This window comes from Cervus canadensis, chromosome 3 (assembly GCF_019320065.1).
Source record: "Cervus canadensis isolate Bull #8, Minnesota chromosome 3, ASM1932006v1, whole genome shotgun sequence".
Taxonomy (NCBI): Eukaryota; Metazoa; Chordata; class Mammalia; order Artiodactyla; family Cervidae; genus Cervus; species Cervus canadensis.
In genome coordinates, this window is record NC_057388.1 from 10,904,988 (window position 1) to 10,921,280 (window position 16,293).

Sequence of the window (16,293 nt, forward strand, 5' to 3'; positions counted from 1 at the left end):
TGGAGGGAAAACGATTTTCCCTGGTGAGGAACGTCATGATAACTTTAGCAAGTCTTTTAAATCTATGGTTGAGTTTTGGAAACATTACACTAGAAGCAATGAACAGAAAATCAGAGTAGGGGACATGAAATAGGGGCTATCTCTGGAATGTAAAGCAGCAATCAGGGGTTGAAGAAAGGAAGAGTAAAGGTGTTATAAGACATCATGGGAGATAATACTGACAATCCTTTCCAAACTGCTGGATGTGGGTGAAAAAAAGAACCAATGATGGCTTTGAATTTTTGACCCAGAATGACACAGAACGGTACTATATTGAGTGAGGGAGTGCAAGCCTCTTCGTTTCTGACACTTTTGCGACCCCATGGACTGTACCCTGCCAGGCTCCTCTGTCCATGGAGTTCTACAGGCAAGAATACTGGAGTGGGTTGCCATTCCCTTCTCCCGAGGACCTTCCCAACCCAGGGATAGAACCCAGGTCTCCTGCATTGGAGGCAGATTCTTTACCATCTGAGCCACCAGGGAAGCCCCCAAAGGAGTTCAATTCAGGAGAAAGATTACTTTAATTTGGAATATGTCGAATTTGGAGTACCAATTGGATATCCAGGTGAAACCAGCTAAGAGGAAGATGGAAATAAGAGCTCTGGTTCATAAGAGAACCTAATGCAGGCTTCAGATACAGATGTAAAGTTCATCACCAGAGAAATGATTGCTGAAGCCAAAGTCCCAGTGTAACTCCTTAAAGAAATCATACCCTCAGGTAACATGTGTGCGACTGTCAGGTACAAAATGATCTGGAGAAGATATACATTCACATTCTTGGCTTATTTGCCTATCCTATTTCCAATTATTCAAACTGCCAATCTTACTGCTTACTCTCCCATCTTTCATCCTTATCTTCCAGACTTGGTATTTGGGTACCATTTTCCTAACTACAACATTGGGTCACCATCTCATTCTTTTTCCCTCTAGCCGTCTCAGATATGTTCCCTCTGGGTTTAGCAGTCCCCAAATCCCTCTGGGTGTACTCCATACCTCTGTCCTAGCTTCTGGAGCTAAAATACACAGCGAGAAGGGAGCCACAAAAAGTGAAAGGGACAAAAAAGGCAGAGGAACATATTAATAAATACATTCATGTAGCAAAAACACAAGATGATCCAGCAAAGAAATGAGACAAAGCAGTCAGAGAGGTTGGACATCTGAGCCTGAAGTGTCATATATATGTTAACGGGAGAGATGCCAGAAAGGAGTGTGATCAACATCCTCACTTACTGTGAAAAGGTCAAAAAGGATGGGAGCTTAGAAAAGACTGATAGATGTGAAAAGGGAGAAGTGAGCGGTGACTCCTTCAAGTGAAGTTCCAGGAAAGTGATAAGAGTAGAAACCAGAAGCAAAAGGCCAAGGTGTCAAGATGCAGATGCAACAGATGCAGTTAATCTTTTAAGAATACTGGCCAGAAAAAAAAAAAAAAAAGAATACTGGCCAGAATAGGGACGCAAAGAAATAAAATGATATGGCAGGCTGAAGAGCAGCAAGGTAGAGAGAAAGGTTGGTCCTTTTAGTGCAGGGGGACAGATTGTGTTTATAAGCCGAGGAAAAGACATAGGGAGAGAGAAAGACACTAGGAGTAAGGAAACGGAGCATAAATGATGGGACACAATCCTGGAAAAATGAGGATAGGTGGGACCAAGCATATATAAGCAAAGAAAATACTTCACGAACCAGAGAGTAAGGACAAGTGAAGACAGAAATATTTGTTGGGGGTACAGAACACCTAATGATGAAAGGGCTCCTCTAGTGAATCAGAGATGAGAAGTTTATTTTCTTTTCAACTGAATTTTGAGTAAAATTCTGAACTTTAAATTACAAGACATACCAAGTCCCCTTCCAAAATGAAAAGAGAATACAATTCAAAACCCAAGTTATTGAAAATAAAACAACTGAACAAAACCCCAGGTGATCATTTCAGTGATACCTGGGAGTGGAAAGCAAAGGCCTTAGCATCCCAAGTGAATAAATGACTTGGTTGGTATTGAATTTTTAAATCATGCAAACATAAGTATACTAATTTTCTATCTTTTAAAAGACCAATCTCATGACTGATTCACCTAATAAATGGTTTTTTCACCTAAGAACTGAAGTTATGTCCTTTTAAATCTAGATGATGAATACCGTAGTCATTTCCAAAATAATTTAACATGAAATAGGGTCAGCAGTGTTCATGGTCTCTTGTGGCAAAATACCCCACCCCCCAGGTCAGCAGTGTTCATGGTCTCTTGTGGCAAAATACCCCACCCCCCAATTTTTCCTAATTGCTGGGTTCCAAAGGCAACCTGCTGGTTACATAAGAATCATCTGGGCAGCTCTCTAAAAGTACATATTCTCACACACCCTATAAAATGTATAACAAAAAAATTTAAAACACATATTCATGATTCCACCACGGAGAGTCCAGCTGAGGTGGGTTACACAATTTCATCAGGTGATTCTCACACACAAATACGAACTCTAGAAGACCAACAGAAGCCCTACAGAACCCAAGAGTATATAAGATATTCAACCAAGGTGTGTCAAAGGTGCCAGATGTAGGGGTGACCTTATACCTGAAACCTTCACTCTCTCTTAACTCCAACTGGCCCATGGATGTAGCCAATTGGCAAGAACATGTAAGTCACTGTTGGGAAATCTCAACCTAGACAGACAGGGAGCAGGTGGCCAAATTCTTCTCTACAACTCTTCAGAGAACAAAGTATCTATGTGGACCTGACAAACACCACCTACATTTAAATCTATCACATCACTTGGTCCTGAGCTAGGAGCTTACATGTAGATTGTCTAGTTCAATCCTTACTAAACCAAGAGAATGTATCAGCATGTCTGAGGGTTACAGACACTTGATCCTACAGCAGAATGGAGTAAATCCCGCAAGCAAGCAGGCACTGTCAGAGCTCTAGACTTCTTCATGGACTGGGGAGTTACCATAAAAAAGAATGGGGTGGGTGTCCACACAGTACCCCTTTTGTTCCTTTCTTTATTCTAGTTCAGTGGTTCTTACTGTGCCTATGAGTAATTGTTCAGTTATATACACAAAACTACACATATGTACTTTATATATGTACTTTATAGTAGCTTAAAGGATCTACTAGGGTAACTTAAGTTTACAGAACTTTTTTGGTCTTACCCTCTGGCTTTCAGAACCTCACTGAACCCGTAAGATTTAATGCCACTTGCCCACTCTTGCTGGGTGAACCAGCACACCATGGCTCATGCTTTCCAGGTCCTGTATAAGTGCAGTCTACTTGACTTTTACAGACAAATTTCAAAATTCAAATCTGCCTGGTGCTTCAAGTGCTAAAAATTAGAGGCAGGGTAAAATATTTTAAAGGGCTTCCCAGGTGGCTCAGGGGTAAAGAATCCTCCAGCCAATTCTGGAGATGCAGGTTCAGCCCCTGGGTAGGGAAGATGCCCTGGAGGAGGAAATGGCAACCCACTGCAGTATTCTTGCCTGGAGAATCCCACGGACAGAAGAGCCTGGCGGGCTGTGGTCCACGGGTTTTTAAGGAGTCAGACACGACTGCCCCGCTGAGCACTGCACAAAACAGTTCAAACACATCCTACAAATAGAGCTCTGTTTTAAGGCTGGCCTTGCTTTGAGCATGTTCATTTTTTTTAAAGTTTACACTGATCCATCTAAAGTCCTACTTTGACCACATAAGACCAGAGTCCAATACATCTCAAGAAAAAGACAACTTCTTACGCCTCTGCTCACCAAACAGTATCAATAAAGGCAAGACACAACACCATGGATAACATGTCTGCTTAAACATTCAAGTTCCATGCCTTGAGGGAGAAATCTCAGTAATACTGAAATATCTATTTTTCATTGCACCTTCAAGATCATGGCTCAACCCAACTAACTTCCTATATAGAAAATTATTATAATCTCTATAATGGTGACTATTGTCTTCTTCCTTAGATCTTGAATTTCCCCTTTAGTTCATTTATGTTTAACAAAAAAAAAACTTTTGAAATTTATTCTTTATTGACTAAAAGATTATTTAAATTAAAAAAAGAAAATTATTACAATCTGTACATTAAGAAATGGAGAATACTTTACTGGTGGAAAAAAGCTAGTATTTTAATAACTTTGATTTTCATTGAAAAAGATCACCCCATTTTTTTCTATGAGAACAAATTTCCTTAGTTAGGATGGGAAAATATGGCTCAAATTTTTAAAATATTTATTCTATACATTACATTTCAAGATTAAACCTAGTGTTTAAAAAGAAAAATGTCAGCCTGTATAGACTGGTTCTTGGACTTTTTCCAAAGATAATGGACCTTCTTCAGAAATCCTGAAAGGAACTCCACTGTGCTCATTGGGTTCATGATAATCTATGCTGCAGTTGTACCTGGATGTGAGTTTCGCTCTAATTCATAAACACAAAAGCAAAGAATAAAATGAATCTTGTGTTTACAGAGCCTAAACTAAGACAGTCACACAATTAGCTAACATAGCATGGTATACAATTTAACCAATTCTTCAACGCTCCCTCTCAAAAACCCTCAAAGCCTGAATTAATCCAATGATGGCTGGCAGGACCCTAAATTCCCTAGAAACCATTCAATACTTAAAAGTTTGTCTTAAGGTTCCATGATTCATCTGGAGTCTTGTAGCAGCATGACTACATCTCATCTGGCCAGGGGCAAACACTCTCTGAAGAAACATTACTCTTTCCCAAACGTGAATAATTTGCTGACTTAGGGAGGTGGGGTTTGCTATTTAATAAAAGCCATTGAAGAGTTGTGAATAGTGACTGATTGCTGATGATCTAATCAAAACGTCAAGGGACAGAAATAATAAAAAATAACTTAGTCCGACATCACTGTCCAAGCAAATAGCAGGATACGCCAAATGAAATGTAATCTCATTAACATACTTACCTTAGAACCAAACTGTCAAGTCTTCTCTGCCCACTGTTTCATCTGTCTCTTTTGCTATTTCACTCAAAGGGGACACAGATGGGGACACAAAGGGGAGTATAAATGGGATACACTGCTCACGCCCTCCTCATCTCTTCCCCTCTCTCACCATTCCTCACGTCATTATGTCTCTCCTTTGCCCTCTGTTTTCCCTTCCCTTTTTCATGCAACTATCCTTAATATTTTGAAAACTGTCTCTTATACTGAAATCTTGTTTTTATATTTTTCTCTAAAAATTGTTAGCTGACATTATCATTGGCTACCAAGTTTTGTCTGTTAAGTGCAAGGTACCAAAGGTTTTCTATACAACTCTTTCAATCCCTACATCATCAACTTTGTAAAACAGGTATTACTAGTTCCATTTTAAAATAAGAATAAGGACTCCTAGGAAATTATATAACTTAATCCCAGATCATATGTTTACTAAGTGGCCGAGTTGGATTTTGAACCCCTTTCTTGGCTGACTGCAAAGTCTCCATCATCTACTTATCAATACTATCCCCAAATGGTTAAATGAGGATGCAATTTGTGAGCTATATTTTTTATGTAATTTGAGATATTATTATTACCAGTAGGTCCTCTTCAACTTGTTTTTCTTTCTAGACGAAAATAAGTTTTCCCTGGCTGCTAGATTAGAAATAGCTAGCAACGAGGAAATGCCCATGGAAATTAATCCTGTGTGTTAGGTACAGACACAAACAATTCATTAAAAGAAGAAAGTTAAAAGGTTAGTTGGAACCTACGGAGAGAAAAATGGCTTTGCTGAGAACTGTCCACCCCAACCTCCTAGGGAGTCAAGGAAAAATATTCCTAAGAGAAATATAACAGCAAGAATTTAAACCGAGAATGCCAGAATAAGAAGCCTCTAAACTTTGTTAAACAGCAGAGCCTGGCAGGGCAGAACATAAACAATTATTTAATATAATTAAAGTTATTAGAATTTCATAATTTTAGCATAAGCTTAGTAAGATTTTAGGCTTCAGAGTGAAATAAAAATTAAGAATACAGAAAGGCTGGTGTTTAGTGTTTAAAATCAGCATCTCTGTAGACAGAGCACCTGGCTTCAAAATCCCAGTTTCTGTCCACTGGGCAAGTTATTCAAGGTCTCTGAACCTCACTGTCCTCATCTGGTGGGAACAAAACCGTGCTCACTTCATAGAGACATCGTGAATATACATAAAACCCTGAGAAGAGTGCCTAACATAAGTTCTCAAAAAATGAGTTGTTATTACACTTAAACTTCACTTAATATGAAGGAAATTTTAGATTTCTTTAAATGTGTTTTATATTTTTAAAAAAATAGACATTCAAACGAAAAAACCACTGTCACTACAGAATAGAGAATTCTTTTTTTTTTTTTTCTCCTTCACAGTCAGGAGACACATGAAAAAATGATATTTGTATGGCAGAGTGGAGTAAACGCTGGAGGCTACTCTCCAGCCCAGACAAACGCCCAGGGGTTCCAACCATTCCAAACTCCACAGGGCTAAGAAGATGGCATGTTAGCAAGTCTTCATTCCCAGTATCTGCCAAGGCAAAGTGGTGCAGAGACGCAGTTTAACCCTTCTGAGGAAAGCCAGGTGTAATGAGAAGCAAGTTACATTGACCTCTGTACTCACTGACTATCATAAACTCTTAGGTATTTATTCCGAGGAAATAATGCAACAAAAGCAAAAACTGCATGGGCACAAGAGTCAACTTTGCATCACACATCTCCAAATTGGAGAAAAACTGAAACAGCCAATCAAAGCAGCAGCGTTGGTTTGATAGAATAGTTTGTGGAGAAGGGAGGGTTATCCACTTCTCTTTGTGGTTTTACCCTGTTGCTCAAAGAGCCCAACCAAGGCACATACTGGGGTTTCATTGACAGGATATAGTACTATCTATATTCTATCTCAAAAATACTAGATGAAGAAGGAGCACCACTGAGATCCTTGAAAATGGGATACATAAAACACACAATAGTTATATGCATAACAACTTAATGTCCCCATCTGCAAAATGTTGGACTGTTTTGAAATTATTAAAACTAGTGAAAGGTAGAATACAAAACACTACGCAGACTGAAATCTAGCCTAACAGTGCAATCTAGCGGGAAAGGATTAAAAGGCAAAGCAGTAAGAGCGACTGGGCTCAGTAAGTAAAACTGTAGGAAAAAATTCTGTCCAAAATAAAAAATATATAGTAATACAATAATAATGAGTCTTTATTTGAAACTGTCATTATTTTTCTTTATCATAGAAGCCACACATTTTCACTGTAATACATCCAAAGAGTATAACCAGGAGGGTATGAAATATAAAAGTTCCTTCCTATATATCTATTGCTGTCCCTCCAATGCCACTGCTATATCCCCTCTCAACAATCCTCATATCATTCCATATTCTATGCATATATAAATGTATGTTTGTACACAAACGCATACAAACACACACATACCATGCTTTTCTTTCCATGATGTGATCACACTTTTTTCCCTAACATATATCTTGGATATGCTTACATGATATCACATTTTAAGACCACACAGCTTTATGCTTTGTGGCTCAGTCATAATTTATTTATCATCCCCTCAAGCTCTTGATCTTTCCCTTAAAGTCTGGTCTTCTTCTGGCATTCCTTATGCTGAGAATGGCGTCACCATTCATTCTCATGAATACAAAAGAAATCTAGAAATCACCCTTGATTTTTTTCCTAGAGAAATCGTCTCTGGTAACTCTCCACCCAAAATTCAACCCCCGACCCACCCCTATTGCTGTTTACCCCTCAACATGTTCTTCCAAACATCTCCCCACCACCACTCTAGCGAGGAAGGTCATCTATTCCTCTCTATTCTGGATTACTAAAGTAGACTTGGAACTACTGCTCCTATTCTGACCCCTCCAATCCTTTCATCACAATGCAATCAAAGTGCTCTTTTTGAAATGCAAATTTGATGAAGTCCTGCTTAAAGCCCTCCAGAGAGGTAGGTTTTAGATTTTAGGATGAAGATTACATTCTTTAAGGTAGTCTAATGGGTCCAGCAAAACTTGCTCCCTGACCCCCGCATCCAGCCTCTTCTTATTGTGCTTCCCCTTCTCCCCGGGCACCAACCTCACAGGACTTTCTAGAGCACCTTCTATTTGTTGGAACACCCTGCTCCAGGGCCTCTACAGAGCTCTACCTGTGACCTCCAACATACCTTTCCTCTTCACCTCACTAACATCTACTCATCCTTCAGGTCTGAGTACCTTCTCAGATAAGCTTTCCTTCATCCCCCTGACTGGCCAAATCCCCTGCTTAGAAATTCTATTAGTATTTGTAACACTTACCATAGTTCTAAGGGGACACTGATATGTGTGATTGATTAATCTTTGTCAACACCCTAGTATAAAAGTTATAAAAGTTCCTAATCTAGGACCCTGTATTCCACAGCATTTAACACAGTCTCAAAACCAGTCAACACTCAAAAAATAAATGAATAAAAGAAGTACTAGTTAGTAAGAGGAGCCACTATTTTTTTCTAATTTTTCATTACTACTATCAATATAAACATCCTTATACTTTTATTTTTCATCACCTAAACGAGTATCTTTGTAAGCTAAACTCCTAGAATTTAAATGGCTAGACAAAAAATAACGTATATCTCAAATCTTGATAAGCACATGTAGCAACCTGTTCTGTTTCCACTTCTGCAGGACTGGCCTTTGATTAGAATCAGCTCTGTAACTACAGAAGATGAAAGATGTTAAAGTGCTACATCGATTAACTCTTTCAGAGGAGAGAAAAGCCACTATCATTTTACTGCACAGTGAGGAACACCAATTTGCTAAGGAGAAAAGAAAAATGAAAAACCTTGAGGCTAATTTTTCTCTCCCTCTGCATTCCAAGGTAAAAAAAAAAAAAAATCAACTTTTTACTTCTGTGCCTATTGCTGAATAAATCCCAGAGAAAACTAAAATATTTCACTTTAACTGCTATAGCAAAATTAACTGTGATCTCTTCTTTCAAATGGACAGTGAACTCCAAATCTCCATAAGAATCAAAGTGGTGACCAAATGAATGAGTGGAGAGCTAAAGAATGGGAAAGAATTTACACTGGAGCTGCCTAACTCCTAAACATTTTTGAAATGAGCGGCTTCATTTGTCAGAAAAGAGAAATGTCTGCCTTCTGTGTTACAACATAAGCCGGGGCAATATCCGTGGTACAGAATGCCAAAGAGCTAGTCTAAAAAAAAACTGATTAGTCCAAGGCAATTAACTAGAAGATGAGACATGCTAAAGATGAGTGCTTTTAAAGTGATGAAACACATTTAAAACGCTACTGCATAGATACTGCACAGGCATTCTCAGATGAAGACATAAAACGTAAGATTTTTACCAAAGTAACCCAAGAAGAAAACAGAACTTTTCTAATATTGAGTTTGGTAAGAATATAGCATTAACAAGTATACCAGAAGTACACGTTTCACAGCAACCTGCTTATTTCCTGAGATAACTTCCTGAAATTTTAAAATTTAAACACAGGATTATTTACTTCCCAAACCCAGTAGCAGGAGCAAGTATTGCATTCAAGGAATTGCAAGTAGCCGCCTGCAGATCAGGTGCAGGAGCGTTGACAAGCCAGGCACTCAAGGTTGAGCATTTCTCTCTCGGAAATATGAGCTCAGCTCAGGAACGCCTGTGGCATCTTCAACAACTGGGAGCCGGGCCATCGGCCATCGCAAGCTGCCCAGCACATTACTACAATCCCACAAAAGTGCATTACACTTTTATAAAAGATAGAGAAAATACGAAGAGAACATGTTTAACATCAAAAATGCACTTCACGTATTCGGGGTTCGAGTGATCCTATCTCTGACCTCACAATCTGAGTGGAGGAGCAAGTTCTGGGTGTGGGGAGAAGAGACAGGAGTAAAAGAAACATGACAATGTTGATTTTAAAAGATGCCCGAAGAATGGTCTCTTTCTTCACATTTGTCATCAGAATCCCCTTAGTTTTCAAGGGTTACACACAGGCATAAAAATCGTCACCGTGGAGAGAGATGTGTTGGGCTTGTCACTTCTTAGAACTGAGGTCCTGTGTGCCGACTCCACTAAGGAACTTTGAGCAATCACATTTGCACAGTTGGAGATAGTCATCAAAATAAACAATCCATAGGCAGGTGGAAAGAAAATCTGCCCCAAGACATGTTTGAGACACGAAGCCGGTGCTCCTAGGGCAGCGAGGAACCGGGCTCACTTCAAAGGGAGTTAAAAGAACACAAGGTCAGCGGCCCACTTTTGATCGAAAGGCTTTCTTTTCGAGTGAAAAGCTAAAAATTGTCACTGTTATGTATTACAAGGACACAGAAGAGGGGACTGCAGAAGGAAGAAGAATGGCCTCACATTTCCCCTGGGTAAGAGGCTCTAGCAGCGTAGGGCTCAGCTGTCCTGTCCCAGCGGCTGGCAGCCGTCTGCTCCCCCTTAACCCAGGGCGCCCCCGGGGCACCCGCAGCGAGAAACCCCAGGGAAGGAACAACTTCAGGAAGCAACTGAAAGCCACTTTAGTTCTCAGAGTTTCACGTTTGAAATGAAATGAGAAGGGAGGAGAGGATGCCTTAAAATGTCCAGTTGCAGCTGTTTTCAAGTTCTAAGAAATCAGCCTGCCACACACAGGGCTACTCTTCCTTTTAGACAGCTGATCAGAAAAAATAAAATGTTTACACCGCGACATCAGTGAATCTCTGCTGTCCTGCACTAAAATGTTATCATGGCCTCAAATTAAATATTCATTGCAAGAAGGGTAAATATTTCTGACACTTGAAAATAAGAAACCAAGTAAAGGCGTTAAGTTGACTCCCTTCTTGAGCTTCACTGTTAGAAAGGTCTCAAGTGGAAACCCATCTCTATCTTTCACCCACTACAGCCGGTTCTGCTTTCTGAAGCAAACAGAAGAGAGTTTATGTCTACTTTTAGTCTTTAAGCTAAAGGTTTCCAGACCCTTTGAGGATACCTCCTATGACGAGATGGCCAGACCCCTCACTATCTCCACAGATTGTTCTAGAAGTTGTCTAATTTGTCAATGTCTCTCTTTAAATGTGACGGCCAGAAATGGACACAATACTACAGATGTGGTTAATCAGAGCAGGCTACTATTAATTTTTGTGACATATGGACACTGTACTATTACTGGAATCTAAATTTGATTTTTTAAAAAAAATTTTGCAGCCACATCATGCCACTGGTTCATATGAACTGTCCTTCTTCTCAAAAGCTGCTACCATATAAAGTCATCTCCTTCCTTTATACAGGCCAATGAATTATGAGGCATTTACTGCTACAAAATATATTTTTGAATAGCACTGCAGCATACTTAAACCATATTAACTCTCAATTCTGTTATCTATTTGTAACAGACTTTTTTGAAGTCCACCATGGATTTTAAAGCAAGCATCTTAGAACTTCATCAAAGTTATCCTTAAAAATGTTGACAAAGAGAAGACCCAAGGCAAAGGCTTGTGATCCTTCACCAGGGACAACTCCCAGACCCAAACCCAGTAACCAACACAGCTTGCCCCAGGCTCACAAAGCAATCCTGCTTGTCTATACATCTTACATACGAGAGCCTCCGAAAAGCCTTGACAAATGCTTAGCTGAAAGCAAGATTCACTTATCTTTCAAAGCAAAGTGTAAAAAATCTACACACATGAAAATTAAGTGAAAATACATATGCACATGGAACAAAGACTAGAAGGAAAGGCACATCAATGCAAATGCTTGTTCTCCTATCAGACTGTGGAGACTATTTTTTATTCAATACGGTCTTCACTATAGTTACATTGTTTGAAAACCTGAAGTCCCCGGAATTTTGCTTAGACAGAAATGTGCGTGGAAGCTGTTCAGAAGCTATCCGCGTGAAACAACTTTGAGAGCTTTGAGCCTCTATCTGATTCTACCAACCTGAAAACCCCAATCGGGAAAACCAGTCACTTGAAAAGACTTGTTGATCTTTAGAAACACTAGCTTCCTTTTTTCAATTCTGCAGTGCTGCTTGTGACTTAATATTTCTAGAAATCAGGGAGGCAGCAAACTGAAGAACTGAATCCTAAAGTTTAGAAAAAGCCTCGATGTCTTGCATGCGTGGGTGCCCATGTGTCTATCTGTCCACGTCTCTCTGTCTGCCTGCCTGCCTGCCCATGTCTGCCGGTCTTTCTGTCACGTCTCTGTTGGAGAACTTGGAAAGGACAGAAAGAAACAAAAAGCATCATGTTAGTATTTCCGTGAAGCTCTGGACTTCACAGAGCTCCAGCCCAAGAATCTGTAGTGGACATGTTATCTATTCACGTAGAGTCCTTTTTTACACCAGGAGTGGGTAATAAGATCAACAACAGAATCTACACTTGGGTGTTTAGAACTGAGGTAACAGTAAGTGAAAAGAAAAGGGACCAGATAGGGTAAGCATGGACGCTTAGTAAAAAAGAAAAAAAAAAAAACAAAGTGGTTATTTCAGAGAAAATGTGATCCATAAATACTGCACTTAAAACCCCAACCCATCTGAATAACTGACGGAGAACTTTTTAACACATCAAGGTTTCTTCACTGCTTCAACATTTTATTTCAAGCCTGATTTTCATCAGTTAAAATCAGTGCTAGAAACTGGATATGTGTTATCTTTCTCATCAGTTTTCTCTGGTGCTGTCCCTTGATAATTTTCAATGTCCGAGAGACAAGTGAAAATTTCACTTTGCTTAGAAAAACAATTTGCCTACCACACTAGAATTTAAAGTAAATAGATGGGGGTCGATCAACAGTTTTTAGATTTATGGCAAACTCTTTATAATAAATGGATAAAATGATCAAGTATTAAGTCCAATTAATATTTGACAACTGAAAATTTCACTTCGCTGAGAAATAAATTTTTCCTACCACACTAAAAGTTAAGTCAAATGCATGTAGTAAACCAGCAGATTCATAGATCCAAAGCAAACTGTCACCTAAAACAGATCAAATGTCTAACTAGAAAGTCCAGTTACTGTTTGGCAAGTGAAAATTCCACTTTTTATGAAATACATTTTTCCTACTACCCTAGACATTAAGCTAAATATAAAAGGTAAATCAACAGCTTCACAGATACATGGCAAATTGTCTTAAATAAGTAAAATATCCAATTAGAAAGCCATTATATGACAAGTGAACATTCCACTTGGGTTTGAAATACAATTTTCCTACTACACTTAAAGTTAAACACAGGTAGTTAATCAACAGCTTCATAGATCCACAGGAAATTCTCATTAAAATGGATTAAAGTGTTCCCATACAATACCCAGTTATTATTTGATAAAGTAAATAATGTATTTTAGCATCTCTTTTTGCTATGCATGTAATCTTGTGCAAGACGGGTAAGAAACGTAACACTGGGAACAAATATCTGAGAAAATCCAAAATTCACTTACAACATCAAATATCAAAAGAGTGTTTTAAATTCTAATGTATTTATGTGGGGGTGATTTTTAATGTTGTTCTGTGCTTTAGGTAACATAAAAATGTCACCTCAAGTATTTACCTATTAACACTGTATTTTCATTTTTATGTTTAATATTGTTTTGCTGCTTTAGATTAAAATTTTTTCTCAAAGCTGATTATCTACTATTGCTTTTTTTCTCAGAAAAATCTATTTCTAAGCAAAGTAAAAATTTTTTCATATATATAGAATAAAAAACACAAGGATATATACCAGATTACTATGTGTGTGTTAGAACAGTGAGCTCAGAGGAAACTCTCAGTTCTTTGGTTTTAAATATTTTTGTACTAATGTTCATTTAAATTTCAATTAGAAAAAGTAAGGACTATTATTTCCATTTTTAAAAAGATTCTGAAAATTTAATGTTATTTAGATAGCTAAGGCTCCTTGAAGAAATAAAAATGGAGGAAATTAACTCGATCCCATTTTTAATTTTTAGAAATTAAACACATGCAACTCTATGAAAAATATACATTATTTAGGCACGTGTATATGTATAGAGAAAGTAGAGTCCATAATGTTTACTGGGGTTGTCACAGGATAAAGAGGTTACAGGTGATCCTGATTTTCTTTTTGAGTTTTTTTCCCCAGTTTTCTGGAGTTTTCCCCCCTAAACTTTGTACAATGAATAGGAATTACTTTTATTATGATAAAGATAACACTAAAGCTGGGTTTTTTCCTCCACCCACCCCACCAAAAAAAGTCCTGGCTAACATTCTGAAATAAAAATTCAAATAGGTTCAAACTAGTTCAAACTTTTTAGATTTTTAAACCTGAGTTTTCTCTATCACCTATCCTGTTTTTTAATCTCATTTTGTAGAAAAAGAATGTCTATCAGTTACCAAACAACTAGATGAAGTAACTTTCCGGGATTTAAAAAAATGGTAAGAATTTGACGGTCTGGCGGTCACCAGAACAGTATTCTAGAAAACATAAGAAATCCTGAAAGCATTCAACATTGCAGGGAAGGGTGAACATCCTAAGCGTGGAAAAACACTAAGGCACTTCTAAACACTATAATTATATTCACCCAACTTCCTAGGAAAATCTCTCTCAGTGTTGGAAATCTGCACTTCATTTATTCATATATCTGATGGTCAATATTTTATTTCTGATTAAAAAGTAGAGTTTCAATAAACGTGCTAGAGTTTTGTTTACTCTTAGAAAGGCTGGCTTTAATTGAGATCTCTACCATTCTGTCATCTACAACGGGTCAAATTCTTATCTATCCTCTACGTACAAATTAATACGTAGAAATGTTACTCAAATCTGCTGTTTTAGCCTTTGAATACAAATGTGTCTCATCTGTGTCTCAGGAACCTCACTCAGTTGTAGCCAATTGGTTTTTTCATTTTAACTTAAACTTCTTTTACTAAGATTATCAACAGATTGTCCCTTTTCTCAGTGCCTAACACTTTCTTAAATTGAAATCCACGTTAAGGCTTTTTTATTTCAGCATCCTTCCTCATCAGTATTTTAGTCTTGTAACTCATTGCAATTTTCTCTAACGTAAAATATATACGTTTATAAACATACAGAAATATTTGTGGCCAAATCTTGGCAACACGCTTCAAAGGATTAAACTTGCGGTTACCGTGACTAAAGGTATTCATTCACCCTACAAGATTTGGAAAAACATAACGTTGCAGGGAGATCCATGTCTCCGCGTAAACCTCGTAATCATCACCAAAAGGCCGTAGCTGGGAGTCTCCGAAGCCCGCCAAATACACTGGAGGCATCCACAGCTGTTTTTAATTGTCTTCGCTTTCTCGAAATAGTGTACTTGGGGCAAACCGTTGTGTTTGCAGCGTCTCTGGCCCCCAGCCGAGGTTAACCCTGACCTCAACGCCCTGTTTAGCTCCTAGCATTTCACGATTCCGTTTCCCTGCTCCGCAAAACCTAAGAAAAATGAAATTTCCGTTGCCGAGAAATTCGCTTAGGAAGAAAGGAGAATTAGGCGTGTCAGATGCATATTTTTATGTTCTCTCCAGATCGGATTCAAGAAAAGGGGGAAAAAAAGATGTGGTGTGTTTGTAGAGCTGAGCACAGCTCGACACCCATTTCCTATGGCTCGCCTCTGGGCCACATTCGCTAGGTGAGCCCCCACCCCCCAGATGGTCGACGACCCCCAGCCTTTGAGGCAGGGATCCGGAGAGGTTCACCACCCGGACTGCTGGGGATGGGTGGGGGGCAATGGGAATGGAAACTGGAGATGGAATTTCGGCCCTGCTGGGTAGGGAGGGGCCCGCGGGGGCGCAGAGAAAATAGGCCAGGGGTGAAGCCTGGCTAGGGAAACACAGGGCCCCAGAAGTGGGGTGCGGGGCATCTTAGAGGAAACGTGCACTGGGGACTCCGCAGCACGAGGGGCTCATGCCCAGGAAATGCACCCAGGTCCCCCAAACCCGGGAAGCGGGGGCTGGGGAAGCAGCGGCCTGTTGGCCCCAGGACCTCCCGTCGCGCGCGGGCCACTAACCTGTCAGCAAGAAGGTGCCCGTGGTCGCGGGGCTCATCCTGCGTGTCCCCCGACCCTGTCCCGTCCAAGCACAAGGGTCTCCCAGCTCCCACCACCGGGGCGATTGCATTCTTGGCCTGGCTAGGCCGGCCGTCCTCGATTCTCCCCTCCCCTCCCTTTCTTCTTTCCTCCCAGCTCGGCCAGTTCAGCATCAGCATCCTGCACCCCCCTCCTTAATCCCGAACTCCCTCTAGCGGCGGGCCACTGAAGCGGGGCCATCGCCCCCACCCCCATCTCCCCCATCCCCCCATCCCCTCCGCCCCCGCTCCCCCTCCACCCACCCCTAGCCCGCGGAGCACGCTGGGATTTGGCGCCCCCC

The 16,293-nt window shown here is 39.8% G+C and overlaps 1 protein-coding gene across 5 annotated transcripts in view; it reads right to left on the reverse strand.

The window, feature by feature from the left end:
• The window catches only part of SGCE (sarcoglycan epsilon), a 71,407-nt gene extending 55,266 nt beyond the window's left edge, over positions 1–16,141 (reverse strand). For 2 of the 5 annotated variants that reach the window (XM_043462627.1, XM_043462629.1), the window contains exon 1: positions 15,936–16,138. In XM_043462627.1, coding sequence (XP_043318562.1) covers positions 15,936–16,044 — 109 coding nt within the window. In that variant the 5' untranslated portion in view covers positions 16,045–16,138. Of the gene's footprint in view, positions 1–15,935 lie in introns of all 5 variants that reach the window. The other 3 variants (XM_043462624.1, XM_043462626.1, XM_043462628.1) reach the window with 3 other exon arrangements.
• Positions 16,142–16,293: the final 152 nt, after the last annotated feature.